At 38.8% G+C, this 18663-nt stretch overlaps 2 protein-coding genes across 3 annotated transcripts in view; one reads left to right on the plus strand and one right to left on the minus strand.

Annotated features, from left to right (window-relative positions):
- Positions 1-1962: 1962 nt before the first annotated feature.
- Positions 1963-9155, minus strand: SSMEM1 (serine rich single-pass membrane protein 1). The gene is given in 4 exon segments (XM_036864439.1): positions 1963-2761; positions 4362-4416; positions 8974-9110; positions 9113-9155. Coding segments are annotated over 4 exon segments (723 nt in total). The 3' UTR covers positions 1963-2273.
- A 2276-nt stretch (positions 9156-11431) lies between these two features.
- TMEM209 (transmembrane protein 209) overlaps positions 11432-18663 on the plus strand; it is a 30708-nt gene continuing 23476 nt past the window's right edge. For both annotated transcript variants that reach the window (XM_036864013.1, XM_036864012.1), the window contains exons 1-5: positions 11432-11501; positions 12448-12584; positions 12727-12785; positions 13640-13771; positions 14236-14477. In XM_036864013.1, coding sequence (XP_036719908.1) covers positions 12448-12584; positions 12727-12785; positions 13640-13771; positions 14236-14477 — 570 coding nt within the window. In that variant the 5' untranslated portion in view covers positions 11432-11501. The remainder of the gene's footprint in view (positions 11502-12447; positions 12585-12726; positions 12786-13639; positions 13772-14235; positions 14478-18663) is intronic.

Here is an 18663-nt window from a genome sequence, read left to right on the forward strand (position 1 = left end):
AGTAATTAAGAGCCCAAACTCTGAAGTCAGATGATTTGGGTCTAAATCCTGTCCCTGCAACTTACTATATTTTGAGTTTGTTTTTATTGTCTTTTGGTATTTGGGTTTTGTTTTGGTGCTATTTAAATAAACAAGATAACAAGCATCTTGATCATATCAAGTTAGAAATACCAGAATCATTCACTAAATTTTAGATATTGGCCCCTGCCCTGCTTTCTCTGCCTCTGCTTTCCTCAGCTCCTCCCTTTTGCATTCATGAATCCCTCTGCATATTGATTCAACTGCATTATTTATCTGCTATGCTGTCTGGCACTGTGCTGGGTCACAGAGATACAGATAAGTCATGGACTCTATCTTTAAGGGTGGAGATATATATATATATATGCAAACAAATACATGCATTAAAATGTTAAGGGTGCCGAGATAGAGAACTTTTCAAGGTACATTGGAGCATAAGGGAGGGCACAGTGAGTTCTGCCTGAGGGGACAAAGTGGAGGAGGGTAAAATCAAGAAGTAAAGGAAGTCTTTGTGGAAAAGGTTGATGCTTGAATTGAAACTTGAAGTTGTCCTCTTTTCACTTGCAGCCTCAGACCTGTTCCAATCCTGAGGAAATCTGAATAAGACAGTCTCCACAAATAAGCTCAGAAATGTCACCCCATGTCCTGGATTCTAGTGGCCTAGTTCCAGTGGCTGGGGCTTCCACATTGCCTCCCGGGTCTCTTTGTTGCCGTTAGTTAAGGAACTTGAAATTATCAGGAGTAACTCCCAAGCCCACAGTAATAGCTCTGTTGTATCTCTCCCAATACCCCATAAAAGGCTCAGTTCTTAGTATTAAGCTGTAGTATCCAAATCCGTCCCTAACACTTAAACCCTTCTTTGAACTCCAGCGCAGAGCCCCTGCTGCTTATCTTGTCCTTGTCAGCCCTCTTCTCTGGGATCTGGGCCTTGTTTTATATCCCACTTGGGGTTCTGCCATCCTCCAGAATAGCCACCCATCTACTAGGCCTGCTTGAATTCCCCACCACTGGGGTCCCCGCCTAACTGGAAAACTCAGCCCCAACTATGTCTGGATTGCAGCTAACTTTCAATAAAGACTCTTTCTTTGACAAATTTGAGTTAGGCTCCTCCGAGCCCTCTTCTCATCCAGATCTCAACCTTGGCGCCCATCCTGTCTTTGGCTGCCCAGTCCAGTTTTAGCAAGAATTCTGCTAAGTAAGTTTAGTGACAGTCCCCCACCCTTGATATCTGAGCACCCTTGACATCTGATCAAGTTCCTCATCCTCTACCTTTGCTGTATAAGTCCTTGGTCTGCCTTTAGCAAGAATCATGCCAGGTCAATTTAGCAGAAATCCCCCTACCCTTGATGGCTCCTCTTAGTAATTTTCCATCCACTGACACCCTTACCCTGTTCCTTGGTTATAAATCCCCACTTGAACTTGCTGTATTTGGAGTTGAGCTTGATTTCTCTCCCCAGTTGCAATAGACTGGACCCCTATTACAAATAGTCTTGAATAAAGTCTTCCTTATCATTTTAACACATGCCAGAATAATTTTTTCTTTAATACTTGTCATGCCCTTTGGACAATAACCACGGACAGCCCATGGCCCAGCTGTCCTTCTGGTCTACTCTAGGAATCCGGTCTCATTCCAGCCCCAAGCTGACACATGTGCATCAATACAGCTCAGGTAGGGAATTCCCTGGCAGTCCAGTGGTTAGGACTCCACGCTCTCACTGCCGAGGGCCTGGGTTCAATCCCTGATAGGGGAACTAAGATCCCACAAGCCTCCCGGCCAAAAAATAAAATACAGCTCAGGCAGAGCCACCTGTAAATATGGATCTGGAGAATATGAGCCAATTCTATTCCAACCAACATTACCTAACTCATTCAGTCAATCAGATGACCAAAACATATAAATTTAAATAGTTTCTAAACATAAATATATTTTCAAAGAGGTTCCTTATTTGTATTACAGATATAAACAAAATACATACACTCAAGGCATAAAGTATCTGTCTTGTGCTCTTTTGAATAAAAAATCACAGTGGATGTAGATCTTGATGCTCCAATGGTGCCATAAACAAATTCACTGGCCTGTTTTTGGACAAAGAATTATCTGAAATTTTATCTCTTGCATTCCAAGAATGTTTTTGTTGTTAGTAGAGAGACTTTATTGTAAAAGCCTCCTCACCTAGAGCTCTGGTGATTTTTTGTGTTTTATTCATCTCTTTCATTTGGCTTCAAGTAAGGTAAGGACTGGATTAAAATTCAAATTACTGAATTTTGTTAATACCAGGTCCAGAATTTCCTTCTTGAATATCTCCCTTCTTTGGGGTTGTTACTGAAGTGTTTTGAAGGAAATGGCGGGTCAGCCATTCATTGGTTCTCATGGCTTTGCAGTGGAGGCAGGGCCTTTCCCTGATTTGGCAACCTCCCATATTCCTTTGCCTCTGAGCTATTTTTCTCTTCTTAATACTGGCTGGTGATTGGTGGTGTTCACTTTCACTCTCCTTCCAAGAGGAGGCTCCCGAGTTAGATACTTCACTCTCACACTCAGTAGTATCACTGTCAGGTTGGGTCTGATTCACCCGGCTGAATTCAGAATGGTGCCTCGCTCGTCTTTGTTCAAGATATGCATTGACCAAAGCCACTTCTGAGTCAGTTACAAGAGTAAGTTGGTTCTGCTTTGGTTTTGTCATCATTTGCAAAGAATCCCAGGCACCATCTTTGTTTTGCCGCTTATAGGAAGTATCTTTGCTTGCTAACAACAATGAAACAAATCAACAAGTTAGGCACATTGCTGGTTACTATAATCTCATCTTACCTAGAAAGGAAGCCTATGGTGTGGGCTCACTCTTTGCTGCCATTTGCCAAGCCACCACTTTTCCCCACTCACTTGCAAGTGTTGGCAGCTGACTTCATTTTCCAGTACCATACCAAAACTCCTAAAAACCAAAAGGGCCAGATAGATGCTTGACATATTACTTTTGAAGTTTCATGGACCCTTGATATAATATCAAGGGAAAGGTCTCCAAACTTTTCCAGAGAAGGACCTTTTTACCTTTGCCTTGACAGCTTAAAGATGCAAGCATGTATATGAACGTGATTTGGGTAGCAGAAAACTAAAAAGAATCTTCTCTTTATGCACTGGTGTGCTGGAGTTGGCTCATACCAGCCAGTTCACAAGAACTGATAAACTTTCAGGAATTTTGCAAGATGGCTGTTAAACACAGCTATTAGTAAAAATTAAATTGTATAAACTTACCACTAAATCAATTTGTTACAAATAAATGTAATAAATACTCAAAACTCATCACTTCCTAAATTATTTTACTAGATTTTATTGTGAGGTTTGCTCTTGAAGCTACTATTTATGTCTGTTGTCTCTGGATATCGGAAATACTATGCAATGATGTGCTACTGTGCATCTCTTCCTAACTCCTATGTTCAGTGACATCATGTTGGTAACCTGAAATTAGTTTTGGTGGGATAAAAATCAACAAGCACTAAGAATCGGGTCTTCATTTATGGTTTTGTTGATTGTCTAGACTTAAAGTAATGGAGAACATGTTACTGACATAGATTACATTTAAAGGTATCATGTCTATAGCCGCTATATTGTGAATAGCACCCAAAAAATGAGGAAATATTCTTCCAGAGTATTCTAAAACTATTATCCAGCTCAGCAAAGATGTCATACACATCATTAACAACCAAGTTAAGTTCCAACATACATCTTTCTGTTTCTTTCATCTTACTCCTTAACTTAAAGGAAAGTATCAATAACATTCATGTTAGAACTACACTCGTTCATCTGTTGCAGCTATAGGTTGGCTAAGGCTATAATCAAAGAAAGTATTTTGTGAGAATCAGTGGTCTATATGGAATTTACCATAAAGTGTATTATATGTTTTATTATTTGTAAATTGTCTGATATACATCCTTTATATTAGTAAAATTTTTTAAATGATATATACACACATTTTTGGAGAGCCAGTTGTTAGACATTTATCAGCATACCACTATTTATAGGTTATTGAAAAAGATGTCATATAGAGCTCATAGTCCTGTGGTAACATTAGCAGTAAATGTGTGTGAAAGGCAAGCTGTGTGACGGGAGAATGCTGAGGAATGAAAAGACAGCTTGAGCTCTACCTACCAGTAATTTATAGCCTCTAGCAGCTTTGATGAAGTAGCTAACCAGTCCTTCTGCACCAAAGCAAGGTGCTCATCCAGTGGGCCACCACAGGTCTGGGGAGGCTCTATAACGCTCTTGGCTATTTACCTCTGTTGTTTGCTTTCCACACACAACACATATTTCTCTCATCATAGTCCAATATAAAATATGCACTGGCTCTCACCTTTACTTAGTGAAGTGCTTGTTCCATTGTCTTCATTCTTTTTCTTCTCAGACATCTGTTTCAGAAATATAGATTAGTAATAGTGATCTCAGTTGGTTGTTCTTCCCTCATATTTACTTGTTAAGAAACACTATTGCCTTGGGCCCTTTGACAATGTCTAATTTTAAACAGCGCAGTTCAATAAATACTTACTGAGTTCCTACTATTGTGATCCTACTTCTGCTGCCCATTAAGAAGACCATGCTTTGACAGCAGGATCTACCAAAATGTTTTGAACCCAGCAAAATGGAACAAAGATTGAGAGAAAATAATACTGATAAGAAGCTATTAGCTACAAAGTTTTCTTGTACTCACTGATTTTATAGAGAAATATCGTTTAAATGTCATTTAAAAACAGATATGATAGTACTAGGATTAGTTTTAAATTACTTTTTAAAATTTTTTGGCCATAATGTGCAGCTTGTGGGATCTTAGTTCCCCGACCAGGGATCAAACCCATGCCCCCTGCAGTGGAAGCGCGGAGTCTTAACCACTGGACCGCCAGGGAAGTCCCAGTTTAAAATTACTTTTTAAAGGACATTTTATCAGGTTATGTTATGATAATTCTTTAAGATCTTTATGTGAATTCATAGACTTATATCTCCTAAATCCTTCAGAAACTTTCCTCCAGAATGCAACCATAATATATTACCTGTGAATATGGCAACTAGAAGAAATTGATTTCTTTGAATAGTTCCAATTTCAAATATTCTGCCCCAATACTCCATAAATATATTTGCCCCATTTTTCACACGTCCCACTTTTTGATGCCGAAAATGGTTTTGCTAAAAGATACACATACAAAGCAACTCCTTCAAAATATATCAAGTACTTTAGAAATACTCAACACTTTTGGCACATAATAATTCTGGGAATCTATCACTGGGAAATAAACTCCAAAAGAGAGAAAGTTTTATGTACAGAAATATTTATCCCAATGTAATTAGAGTAATATAAATACAAAATTCAAAAGTAGGCTCAGACTTCCCTGGTGGCGCAGTGGTTAAGAATACGCTTGCCAATGCAGGGGACAAGGGTTCGATCCCTGGTCTGGGAAGATCCCACATGCTGTGGAGCAACAAAGCCTGCGTGCCACAACTACTGAGCCTGCGCCCTAGAGCCCCTGAGCCACAACTACTGAGCTCGCGCACCACAACTACTGAAGCTCTCATGCCTAGAGCCTGTGCTCCACAACAAGAGAAGCCACTGCAATGAGAAGCCTGCTCACCGCAACGAAGAGTAGCCCCTGCTCACCGCAACTAGAGAAAGCCTGCGTGCAGCAACAAAGACCCAATTCAGCCAAAAATAGATTAATTTTTAAAAAAGGAAGCAATAGTTAAATAAATTATGATGTAATCATACAATCATACAATATATAGTTGTAAAAATTATAATAAAAGTATGTTCTAACATGAGGAAATAAATGTTATAATATTAAGTTAAAAATCAAGATGCAAATTTGTATATGCCGTATGATCATAAGTTAGCTAAAAATATGAAAAGAAAAAAGACTAAGGGATGTACGCAAGTGTTAGCAATAGTGGCTTCGAGTGTTGAAACTGATTTTTTTTCCTTCTAATTATTCAAATTGCCTACAATTAGGGAAAAAATGAATTTATGTAGAAAGTCATACTGCCTCTGGGTTGAAAAGTACCACACTTGGCTATTCATAACTGCAATCTAAGATCTTTGGTCCATTCCTTTCTTAATACCTGATCTCCACAATGGTAGGCAAGTTTCTCTAACGAGGTACCTCTTTGCTTTTTGGGTTACTGAAATCATTCTCTGAAAGCTTTCAGTGAAATCCTCTTTTAAGATACCTCTTTTTAAAAAATGTTTTTGGGTGGCCTTATTTTAAATTTAAAATGTATAGAGATGATTATTAAAAGATTAGAAGTTTATGAACCTTAAAAAGTTAATAGTAGTTGATTATTTCTATATAATCTGGAGTGGTTTTTATTTCATTTTTTCTACTTTCCTATAATGTCCACATTTTCTATAATGGGTACTTTTGTAATTCAGGGGGGGAAGTGTTTTAAAACACTTATTAGGTTTATATCTTTTTCATGGAAAGCTTCCATATTTGACTTATGTCAAATCAAAATATAATCACAAAATCAAAAGAAAGATTTTACATCAAGCTAAGTGGAATCATATGAACTGTGGTTACCAAAAGCATTTTATTAAGTGTCTTTGTGTGTGACTCAGTTGAGTGAAAACAGCAGAAGTGCCTGCCCTGAAGTGTAGGGTAGGACAGTGGTGAGATCTGGGCTATGGCTCTGCCTTTCTTCCACTGTGATTTTACCAAGCCACTTAATACCTCCTAAGCTCAGTTTCCACATATGCAAAAAGAGGAGCCTGGACTGGTTTTGTTTGGAAAAATTCCAGCACTAGCTGTCTGAATAAACACTAAAAATATATATAAATATAGTATATATAATCTCTGAGAGCAAGAGGGTACATGCATCTTAGATAGTGGCAAATCCAGAGGAAATCAGTGTGCTTCATGTTTGAGGATAATTACCACCACATTTCCATCACGCTTTTACCATTACTTCAAGGTTTGTAAATAAACGTTCATAATTTAGCAGAGAAAATGAAGTTCAAAGTGAAGGAAAAATTCCATCCTTTTTGACCAGCTCTCATGTGGTTCTCAGATTTCAAATCTGGGACCCTTTAGAAGAAGCAGTTGAGTGGATTATAGCTGCCATAAGGGTACAAAGTGAAAGACAAAACCTCTAAGATAAGTAAGGTTTTAATCAGCACTGAATAGATATAATTCAACATTTCAACTATGCTATGAAACAAACAAATGATATGGCAGGAAACCTGGGTCTATTCGCCTCTCTGTCATAACCACTCACATGACATTGGACAAGTCACTTAATTTCTTTGGGCTTTATCAATAAGAAAACAAAGGATGGATACTGATAACTTACTTGCCTGCAAGCAGAAGGCTGGGCCATAAGCTCTCTTGAGGTCCTTGAAGCTCAGGGCTCTATGACTCCAAAAGCTGATGCAAGCAAGGGAGCAGAGAAAGAACTTAGACCTCTCAAGGGGTCTTCATGATGAAATTGCCAAGAACCAATTTCAATTTTTTGTTAATTTTCTAAAGTAGCTTTTCTTGCCAGGCTAGACAAATTCAATGTACTTAGCTAGGGAGTCTAAGACATGTATAAACTATCACTATTCTAAATATTCTTTTGGCAAAGTATCTATCTTAAGCATTTAGACTTTAGATGAAACTTCTTTTTAGGGGGAGGAGGTGATGAGGGGAAGAGTCTTAGATTATTACAATGGAATCCAGCTGGCATACACATAACAAGCCTCCTCCTCTCCATCTAGAGCTGATACAGCATTCAGCCTAGCTGACCATTGCCAGCCTAGTGCTCTGGCTGTAATGCTAAATGGTCGTGGTTTTATTAATCATCAGCCTGGTAATAATGGTCAGCAAGGATTCCACATCAGCGATTTATAAGAGCTCAGTTACTCATAATATGTGGGAGCATCACAGCCCTGATTAAGTGGGCTATCTCACTCCTTAGGATGGCATTTTTTCTGCTAGTAGGTGGTCTAGAGTGGTGACTTTAGCTGTTTAGTTTAGTTCTGTGTCTTATTCTATGTGGAGAATGTAATGCCTCATTCTAAAAACCCAAAATCCTACAACATGTATCCTATAAATATGACAACTTCTGTATCTTTGATTAGAATCACACAGCTACAAAAGGAATTTGGAGGTCATTAACCAGTAGGGAAGTTTATCCCCGTATTACTTAGCATTTGGACAAACTGAGAACAACCTAAATATCTCAAAATTGCAGATGTTATGGTGCAACCATAAAAAAAAATTATGCAGTCGTTAAGAGTGCTGCTGTGTAAATATAATTTGAGGAATGATTACAATATAATATTAAGTTTAAAAAAGCAGGTTAGGGCTTCCTTGGTGGCGCAGTGGTTGAGAATCTGCCTGCCGATGCAGGGGACACGGGTTCGAGCCCTGGTCTGGGAAGATCCCACATGCCGCGGAGCAACTAGGCCTGTGAGCCACAACTACTGAGCCTGCGCGTCTGGAGCCTGTGCTCCGCAACAAGAGAGGCCGCGACAGTGAGAGGCCCGCGCACCGCGATGAAGAGTGGCCCCCACTTGCCGCAACTAGAGAAAACCCTCGCACAGAAACGAAGACCCAACACAGCCAGAAATAAATAAATAAATAAATAATTTTTTAAAAAAAAGCAGGTTATAAAAATATATAAAACATAATGCCAACCATCTAAGATCAAAGATAGACAGATGAAGAGCGATATACTGTGATACAGAAAAAGAAAAAAACTAGAAGAACATACTCCAAAATGTTAACAGTGGTTATCTCTAGGAAATAGGATTACAGTAGTTTAAATTTTCTTCTTCATCCTTTTCTATATTCTTGGGTTCTCTAGAATGATACTTCATTATTTTTAAAACTAGAAGACAAACTTTTAAAAAGTAGTTTCACCAATGTAAAATAAATTTATTTTATGGAAAATCCCCTAGTATACAGTAAATATATTATTTAAAATGAAAAAGGATATCCTACCCAGACAGAAGCCCGAGAGAAGAACATCAGGACCAATATAATGACAAAATACCAAAGCAGGAAGTTCCCTATTGTCCCACAAGAGTCATCCTTCCGGCATTCATAATCTTGATTTGGAATGGTAAAACTTATAGGTATGGGGGAGGATCCACCTCCCAAAATAAAGAAAAAAGGTCTCCCATGATGGCTTCTTGCTTTGAAAATAAAACATGCTCAAAGGGATGAAGAAGACTGGGAAGTACTTCACTCCATGTGTATGACAACTTCCTTGGCAACCTATTATGACATATTTTTCAGTAACTATGACAGGAACTGACAAACATTTCTTGGATCACTAAGTTTTTGGAAGATCTGTCCAAATCACTTCTATGAAAGTTTAAGGCATATGCCCCATATCTCAATATGGTGCATTCTGCCATAATCTTTTTTTTTTTTTGTCCTGTAACTTGTATACACGGTATTTTCTTTAAATACAGTATTTTAATGTCTTTTTTTTTTTTTTTTTGGCTGTACCACATGGCGTGCAGAACTTGCCCGACCAGGGATCGAACCCATGCCCCCTGCATTGGAAGTGCAGACCACCAGGGACCACCAGGGAAGTACTTTAATGTCTTTAAAATCTAAGTCTCTGAGGTATCCATTTTTTCAGTCTCTTTGATATATATCATATCATTGTAAATTAACATACACAGTTCTAATGTATTATTGACTGAATTGTGTTCCCCAAAATGCCTATGTTGAAGCTCCAAGCCCCAATTTGGCTATAATTGGAGATAGGGACTTTAAGGAGGTAATTAAGGTTAAATGAAGTCATAAGGATGGGGCCCTAATCCAAAATGACTGGTGTTCTTACGAGAAAAGGAAGAGACATAAGGGATGTGCAAGCACAGGAAAAAAAGGCCATGTGAGGACACAGAGAGAAAGGGGCCATCTGCAAGCCAAAGGACACAAGCCTCAGGAGAAACCAATCCTGCTGGCACCTTGATCTCAGATTTCCAACCTCTACAACTGTGAAAAAATTTATTTCTGTTGTTTAAGCCACCCAGTCTGTGGTATTTTGCTATGGCAACCCTAGCAAACTAATACATAATGCCAACAATACATCTAATTTAGGTAGTAGTCGTGTTCCTTTTTAAGCCTTGAATAAATGCACAGTAATTCATAGATTACATTAAGAGGGAAAACATAGATGTACCTGTTGTGAATTACAACAAACATGTACAATTTCTTCTTATGAAAGAGTCAGACATGGGTTGGGGAGGAAACTTGTATTCTAATTTTGACTGTACATTTGCACAATTTTCAAGTTAGTTCATCTCTATATCTAAAACTAGAGCAAAACACCATTGCTGCTAAGGCAATCTAAAAAGTATAAAAACTTCACTTCAAAAAAATTGGTTAGAACTTTAAGAGCATAGCATACCTGCAGATTTTCATTAACATGCAATACCACGAGGAAACTTCATTTTCTTCTATTGGAACTCAGGAGCATTTTAGGAAAAAATTTTGGTCACTGGGACGTACAAGATGTAACAATCCGTTAGCTTATTATGACATGGCGTGATGTTTTTATTACAGGCACACTTTGCATCCCCACAAGCAAGTCTCCAGACCCTGCGCACGCATCCTGGACCATGCCTGTCTGCTTTAGACTCTCGTCCCCTCCTCCAGGAAGCTCGCGGGGATCCAGGGCTGGGCCCGCCGCGACTCCTCGGGGCTCACTGCGCCCCACCTCACCTGCCTTTCTAGTGAACCTGCCGGCCTCCCCCGGGCTGAGCTCCTCCAGGCGGTAACCAGGGAAGATTTTATTTTCACATCCCCGCGCGGCTCAGCGGCACATTGTGGGCGTTTGTATTTGTTAAATAAAAGCAAACTGAACTCCCTGATGAACCTTTTCCTCAGGATTAGAAATTCTTCCAAAGAATATGCAGGAAAAGTAAAGGGTGTTTTTTTAAAAAAAAAACCCTCAAAACCACTAACAACTTTAACAATTTGGTTTTTGTTACTGCTGTACCCTCGTTACACGGATATTTTAGAATTTACATCGGGTCAGAACACTTAATTTTTTTTTTTTTTTTACACATAAGTATGAGAAATGCTTTGTCATTACTGATGGTGTCTGGACCCATCACCAAGTACTCTGTATCCTACACTTGGCCGCCCTACTTAATAAAATCTGCTTAAAAATGTGTCCATAAGCGCCCTAAGGAAGCTAAAGTTATATTAATATATAGAAATTCATTTTCTTATAGTTATTACTTTTTACTGCGGGTTCAGAACCTGGTCTGAATTTTTGCTGCTCAGCTTTCTCCCCTCACCTGAGCGGGCGCCACAAATCCAACGGCTGTTTCCCTGGTAACGCTCCTAGCCCCTGTCCCTCCCCCACTCCCCTCTTCTCGCGAGAAGAGACAGTCTCGTTCTTCCTGTAACTGTAGCCTCACAAGCCGGTCGCTTTCGCCTTAACGCTTGGCTTCGCGCATGTGCAGTGGAGAGTGGCGCGAGCCAGCCGCTTCCGGGCGAAGAACACGGTGCGTTTTCGGGGTCATCTTTGTGGTGTCTGGACTCTTGAGTCCACGCGGGCCGTGGGAGTTGCGCGCCTGCGGAGCTGGCGAGGGTTCAGCCGAAGGGGAGTGTGGCCAGACCTCCCACTGCCCGTGGTGGAAGGGAGGAAAGAAGCCATAAAGTTTGTGCTGCGAGAGCCAGGGAGGGAAGCTCTCCGCACTGTGTAGTGTTGACTCGGGGGCAGGGTGGCGGGAAGGGTACTGCTCTTACTCTCTGGGCTACGACTCCATATATCTGGGGCAAGTCTTAACACTTGTCTGCAAGAGATGAGGCCTAGGAAAACAGAGGAACTAATAAATCCTAATGTGGACCAAAACTGCTCACTCTCCCCAACTCACCCGTATCCCCTTCACACCATGAGTACTCGCCCTTCTAAAATTAAATCCTTATATTTTATCAGCAACACGAATCAGAGATCTCTGGCGTGTGTCGGTCGTGTGCAGAGCTGTTAAATAAAGATCATAGGCAGTTAATGACTTATGCACGAGCATGTGGGAGGAGAGTAATGACATATCTTATTTGGAATACTTTCTCCCAGAACTTGGTATTTTGAATTTCTTATAGCCCTTGGCCTAGTCCTTGTGACATATTCCAAAAACACAACAGGGCGTAATTGGAAACATAACCACTAACCCTTAAATTACAAAATAAAGTATTTTTCTTTATTGGAAGTGTTAAATTATTCTCTGAAGGAAACAGCCAGTTCTCTGTTGATTACAATGTGGTGCCAATGAAGCTGTAATTTAGGGTTCCCTTTTCATATACTAATATTAAAATTAGAAAAAGTTAGGAAAGACATTTGAAGATGAGGAAAAGTAGATGCAATTTTTAGTTACCTTATAACAAGTTTGATTTCTTAAATGGAGAAGTTGTTTCTTTTAATTAATTCTCATGCTTTTTGATTTTGAACAGATGCAAGGGGAGCCAAACCCTAGTGCTTCCCTTATTGACAGAACCATCAAGATGAGAAAAGAAACAGAAGCTAGGAAAGTGGTTTTAGCCTGGGGACTCCTAAATGTATCTATGGCTGGAATGATATATACTGAAATGTAAGTTAATTAGCCAAAAAGGGGGAAAAAAGTGAAAATTTAAGAGGCCAATGGTTGGTTCCACAGGTTTTGTGTTTGTTTTGATTTTTGTGTGGTTTTGTTTTGTTTTGTTACTATTAAAAAGCCTTTTTAATTTTTTCAGGACTGGAAAATTGATTAGTTCATATTATAATGTGACACACTGGCCCCTCTGGTATATAGGTAAGTAATTAATTTTCACTGCAGTGTAGTTACTCCAGTGAAAAACTGCGTTCAAGTTTAATTCAGCTTAGTATTCATTCCTTTACTCGACAAATATTTGAGTGCCTGCTATGTTCCCAAAACTGGTAATACACCAGGAAGGGAACAAGGTCCCTGCCCTCATGGAAGGAATATTCTAGTAGAAGAGACACTCAAATTAATAATACGATTCCAGATAATCATGAGTTCTGTGAAGAAAAATAAAGTTTGGAGCTGGTGAGATTAGTGTTTGTATTTGTCTCCCTGAATTGCCTTCCCTACTTCTCTACCTTTTCACCTTTCAAGATCAACCCGATTTCTGCTGCATTGATGGCTTCCTCAGTTTCCTCATCCTTCCTCTCTGTCTGCTCTTCAGTAGTCCTTGGGTATAAAGGGTCCTTATGGCCATTGAAGTAAATTCCAAAGTCTAATACATACATTAAGCTAAAGTCTGCGATAGGGAAGTGGTGTGGCAAGTGGAAGAGCAAGAGTTTTGGAATCTGCATACCTGAGTTAGAATCATGGCTTCAGTAACTAGCTGTGAGCTACTGCAAAAGTCACTTGACTTCTTTACAACTGGTGGTTGATCTTTAAAATGAAGGTGAAAATGTTTACTGTAAACGGTTGTAAGGATTAGTGATAATATTTTGCAACTCACTGGTAAATGCCCTACACATAATAGACATTCATTAAGTGAAGTGGTAACTCTTATGAGGAATAAGAAGATAGTTTTCAATTTTGTTGTTGTTAATTTGCTAAAGTATGCATGGTTTTGTTCCCCCCCCTTTAAATGTTCCACCCCCCTTTTAAAAAATAAATAAATTGTTCTCTTCCAGAGCTTGCCCTTGCATCTCTCTTCAGCCTAAATGCTTTATTTGATTTTTGGAGATATTTCAAGTACACTGTGGCACCAACAAGTCTGGTTGTTAGCCCTGGACAGCAAACACTTTTAGGGTTAAAAACAGCTGGTAAGTGTTTCATATCTTTTGCAAAGGTGGGTGAAAGGTTGGCAATAAATCTTTCTCAATTTAATTTTCTCTTCTCATAGACTCAGCTAGAAGGGACTTCTAAGGCCATCTGGTTCAACTATATTAAACAGTTCTACAGTAAATTGTCTTAAGATCAATGATTATCATTCCGATTTATATAAATTGAGTAACATTCACAGCCTCATGGAAGTTTGTTCCATTGTTTAATTACTGTTAAAATTAAATGACTAACTTTTGCTACATTAAAGCCAATTTCTTATTTTGAACTCTATGGAAATGGTAAACAACCATTTGTGTCCTTTGGTAGTAATACTTTATGTAATTTAACAACCAGGTCACTCTATTACTTGCCCTTTTCCTGAAGGAAAAGATTCAGTTCATTAAATCTGTTTTCATAGAAATTTTATTTATACTTACAACAATTATTTGTTTGTTCCTTCTAGTTGTACAGACTACTCCTCCACATGATCTGGCAGCATCCCAAATCCCTCCCTCTCCACCTTCTCCTTCAATTCAGGGTCAGAGTGTATTAAGTTATAGCCCATCTCGCTCACCCAGTACCAGCCCCAAGTTCACCACCAGCTGTATAACTGGATACAGCCCTCAGCTACAAGGTCTGTCATCAGGTGGCAGTGGTTCTTATAGCCCTGGAGTGACCTACTCACCCATCAGTGGTTATAACAAGGTAATGACTCTTTTCTCTTGGCCAAGCACATTACTGTTTTAGAATTGGGAGGTTTGAATTGAAAATCATCTAGTGAGTCGAAACTCCTTGTTTTATCAATAAAGAAACCCAGGACCAGTGGGTAATTGACTTGCCCAAATTGCCCATTTAAGAGCTAAGAATAGAAGCCAGATTTCCTGACACCAGTTAGAAGTTCTTTATATCGCATCTTAAAACAAAAGAAAAGATTTAGCTTTTGAAAAGATAATGAACTGAGGTTCACCATCTAGGATCTTTCTGCTGTCTTTAAAAGTTGAAATTATGATGATTTTTTACTTTAGTTTCCTTTACTCATGTTTTCCCTCTTTCTTTGCTTCTTTATGTGAAACTTTTGTATATCCTTATAGAGTATTAATGCTTTTCATCATATTGGAGTATCTTCTAAGCTAGAAACTGGGATTGTCGTGTAACTTGACTGTTGAGTATGAATACTCTCCATAGGATGATGAGAAACCTTCATTCCATCTCCCACAGTAGAGTGGACTTTTGTTTTAATTTTTAGGCTTGATAGAAACAAAATTGACAAATTTGAAATTGTGGCTCCTGCCTGATGCATAAGGCTATAAAAGAAGCATTAAAAGAGGGATGGTCACATTTTCAAGTACCTTTTTTTGGCCACACCACGTGGCTTGCAGGATCTTACTTCCCTGACCAGGGATTGAACCTGTGTTCCCTGCAGTGGAAGCACGGAGTTCTAACCACTGGACCACCAGGGAATTCCTGGGATGGTCACATATTCAGATACTGTCACTAGTTAGACTAATATCGCTATAGTTATGAGAGATGTCTGGAAATGAAATCAACACACTGTCTGTCCTTACCCTTTTACATAATATTTCTTTGTAATGAAATTCCATACTACTGGTTACCTAATAATAATTTTGGCGAGTAATGGAATTTAGAAAATTTTGTATAAGTTAAATATTATGAGGGTAATTCATAACCCATAGGTAAATATGACTTTTTAAAATAGTTTTACTTTGTTTTCATGGGAAAAGTACCATATGATCATTACAGAAAGTTAGGAAATTAGTAGAAAAAATCACTCATCGTCCTACCACCCAAACATAATTTCTGTTTAATGGCTAATTAATACTCATCTAGTGGATATACCCTAGTTTACTCTTGAATATTTAAGTTATTTTTATTTCTTAAAAACTATTATTAGTATCTCCTAATTAGCTCTGTACATAAAGCCCATAACATTGCTTAATTATCTTGTTTTCTACTATATTATAACCTTGAGCACAAGATTATGTGTTTTTATTCATCTTTGTTTCCTTAGCACAGTGTATGGAATATAGATGCTATATGTGTCTGTTGAACCAAAGTAATACTTTGGAAAAATTAATGAAATGAATAATTATTTTTCTGGGGAAAAAAAATGTTAAAATTGATACAGCCACTGTGGAGAACAGTATGGAGGTTCCTTAAAAAACTAAGAATAGAACTACCATACAACCCAGCAATCCCACTACTGGACATATACCCTGAGAAAACCATAATTCAAAAAGAGTCGTGTACCAAAATGTTCATTGCAGCTCTGTTTACAATAGCCAGGACATGGAAGCAACCTAAGTGTCCATCAACAGATGAATGGATAAAGAAGATGTGGCACATATATACAAGGCAATATCACTCAGCCATAAAAAGGAACGAAACTGAGTTATTTGTAGTGAGGTGGATGGACCTAGAGACTGCCATACAGAGTGAAATAAGTCAGAAAGAGAAAAACAAATACCATATGCTAACACATATATGGAATCTAAAAAAAAAAGAAGAAGAAAAAATGGTCAGAAGAACCTAGGGGCAAGATGGGAATAAAGATGCAGACCTACTAGAGAATGGACTTGAGGATATGGGGAGGGGGAAGGGGAAGCTGGGACAAAGAGAGAGTGGCATGGACATATATACACTACCAAACGTGAAATAGATAGCTAGTGGGAAGCAGCCGCATAGCACAGGGAGATCAGCTCGGTGCTTTGTGACCACCTAGAGGGGTGGGATAGGGAGGGTGGGAGGGAGGGAGATGCAAGAGGGAAGAGATATGGGGACATATGTATATGTATTACTGATTCACTTTGTTATAAAGCAGAAACTAACACACCATTGTAAAGCTATTATACTCCAATAAAGATGTTTTAAAAAAAAATGCTAAAATTGACAGAGTAGTAGAAAACCTAAATAAATCAAGGAAGAAAATTTAAAAACTATTAATCAAATACATCCACAGAACACATTAGGGCCCAGAAGTTTTACCATTGAGTTCTTTTAAATTTTCAAGAAACAATTACTTTTTAAACTTTTGATTATGGAAATGTTCAAACATACACAAAAATGAAGGGACCAGTATAGTGAACTCCTGCGTATCTATTACCCATCTTCAACAGTTGTCAGCATTTTGCTATTGTATGAACAGATCATTCTGATCCAATAAAACATGTTAGAAGTGTAAGCTCCAGAGTTAGAAAACTGGAGGAGATTGGTTCAAGATGGCAGAGTAGAAAGACATGTGCTCATCTCTTCTTGTGAGAGCACTGAAATCACAACTAACTGCTGAACAACCATTGACCAGAAGACGCTGGAACCCCCCAAAAAAGATACCCCACAACCAAAGACAAAGGAGAAGCTGCACTGAGACAGTAGGAGGGGCACAATCACGATAAAATCAAATCCCATACCCACCAGGTGAGCATCCCACAAACTGGAGAACAATTATACCACAGAACTCCTACTGGAGTGAAAGTTCTGAGCCCCATGTCAGGGGGTCTGGCAATGTGAGTAGGAATCCCCAGAGAATCTGACTTTGAAGGCCAGCAGGATTTGGTTGCAGGACTTCCACAGGACTGGGGGAAACAGAGACTCCACTCTTGGAGGGCACACACAAAGTCTTGTGCGCACCAGGACCCAGGGGAAGGAGCAGTGACCCCATAGGAGGCTGAACCAACCTACCCACTAGTGTTGGAGGGTCTCCTGCAGAGGTGGGGGGTGGCTGAGGCTTACTGTGGGGACAAGGGCACTGGCAGCAGCAGTTCTGGGAAGTACTCATTGGCGTGAGCCCTCCTGGAGGCCACCCTACCATATATCCTGTAGGCTCCAGTGCTTGGTCGCCTCAGGCCAAACAACTAACAGGGAGGGAACACAGCCCCACCCATCAGCAGACAAGTTTTACTGAGCATGGCCCTGCCCACCAGAGCAAGACCCAGTCCCTCTTAGATAGCCTCATCCACCAGAGGGCAGACAGCAGAAGCAAGAGCTACAATCTTGCAGCCTGCAAAACGAAAACCACAATCACAGAAAGTTAGACAAAATGAAAAAGCAGAGGATTATGTCCCCGATAAAACCCCAGAAAAACAACTAAATGAAGTGGAAACAGGCAACCCTCCAGAAAAAGAATTCAGAATAATGATAGTGAAGATGATCCAGGATCTCGGAAAAAGAATGGAGGCAAAGATTGAGAAGATGCAAGAAATGTTTAACAAAGACCTAGAAGAACTAAAGAACAAACAGAGATGAACAATACAATAACTGAAATGAAAAATACACTAGAAGGAATAATAGAATAACTGAGGCAGAAGAATGGATAAGTGACCTGGAAGACAGAATGGTGGAAATCACTGCCTTGGAACAGAATAGAGTCAGAAAACTGGAATGGTGTCCTGGTATGATCTTGAGCAAGTTACCTAACCTCTTATACCTAAAATTAATACAGTAATAATATTTACCACTTATTGAGAGAATGAAATAAGATAATGTCAAGGAAGCATAAAATATTACACCGCTTGAGCAAGATAAAACCAGTTAATGAAACAGTAGCCCAGACACAGTCATAATATATATAAGGATTTAACATGTTAATTGAAATAAAAGAAAAATCAGTGTGGAAGAAGATTAACATTTTTATTTGTAAACAGCATTAAATATTATAAAATTTGTTAATCCTTAATTTATTACAAACTAATATAAATTGATCATGAAACCCCAGTAGAAAAAAATTGTCAATGTACTGGAGTAAGTAGTTAATAAAATAGGTAATACTACTGACAAGTAATTGTATTTTTAAGGTGTTTAACTTAATAAGTATAAGGAAAATGCAAATTAAATATACATTTTTTTAAAATTCTTATATATCATAAATATTTTTAAA

This window comes from Balaenoptera musculus, chromosome 9 (assembly GCF_009873245.2).
Source record: "Balaenoptera musculus isolate JJ_BM4_2016_0621 chromosome 9, mBalMus1.pri.v3, whole genome shotgun sequence".
NCBI lineage: Eukaryota > Metazoa > Chordata > Mammalia > Artiodactyla > Balaenopteridae > Balaenoptera > Balaenoptera musculus.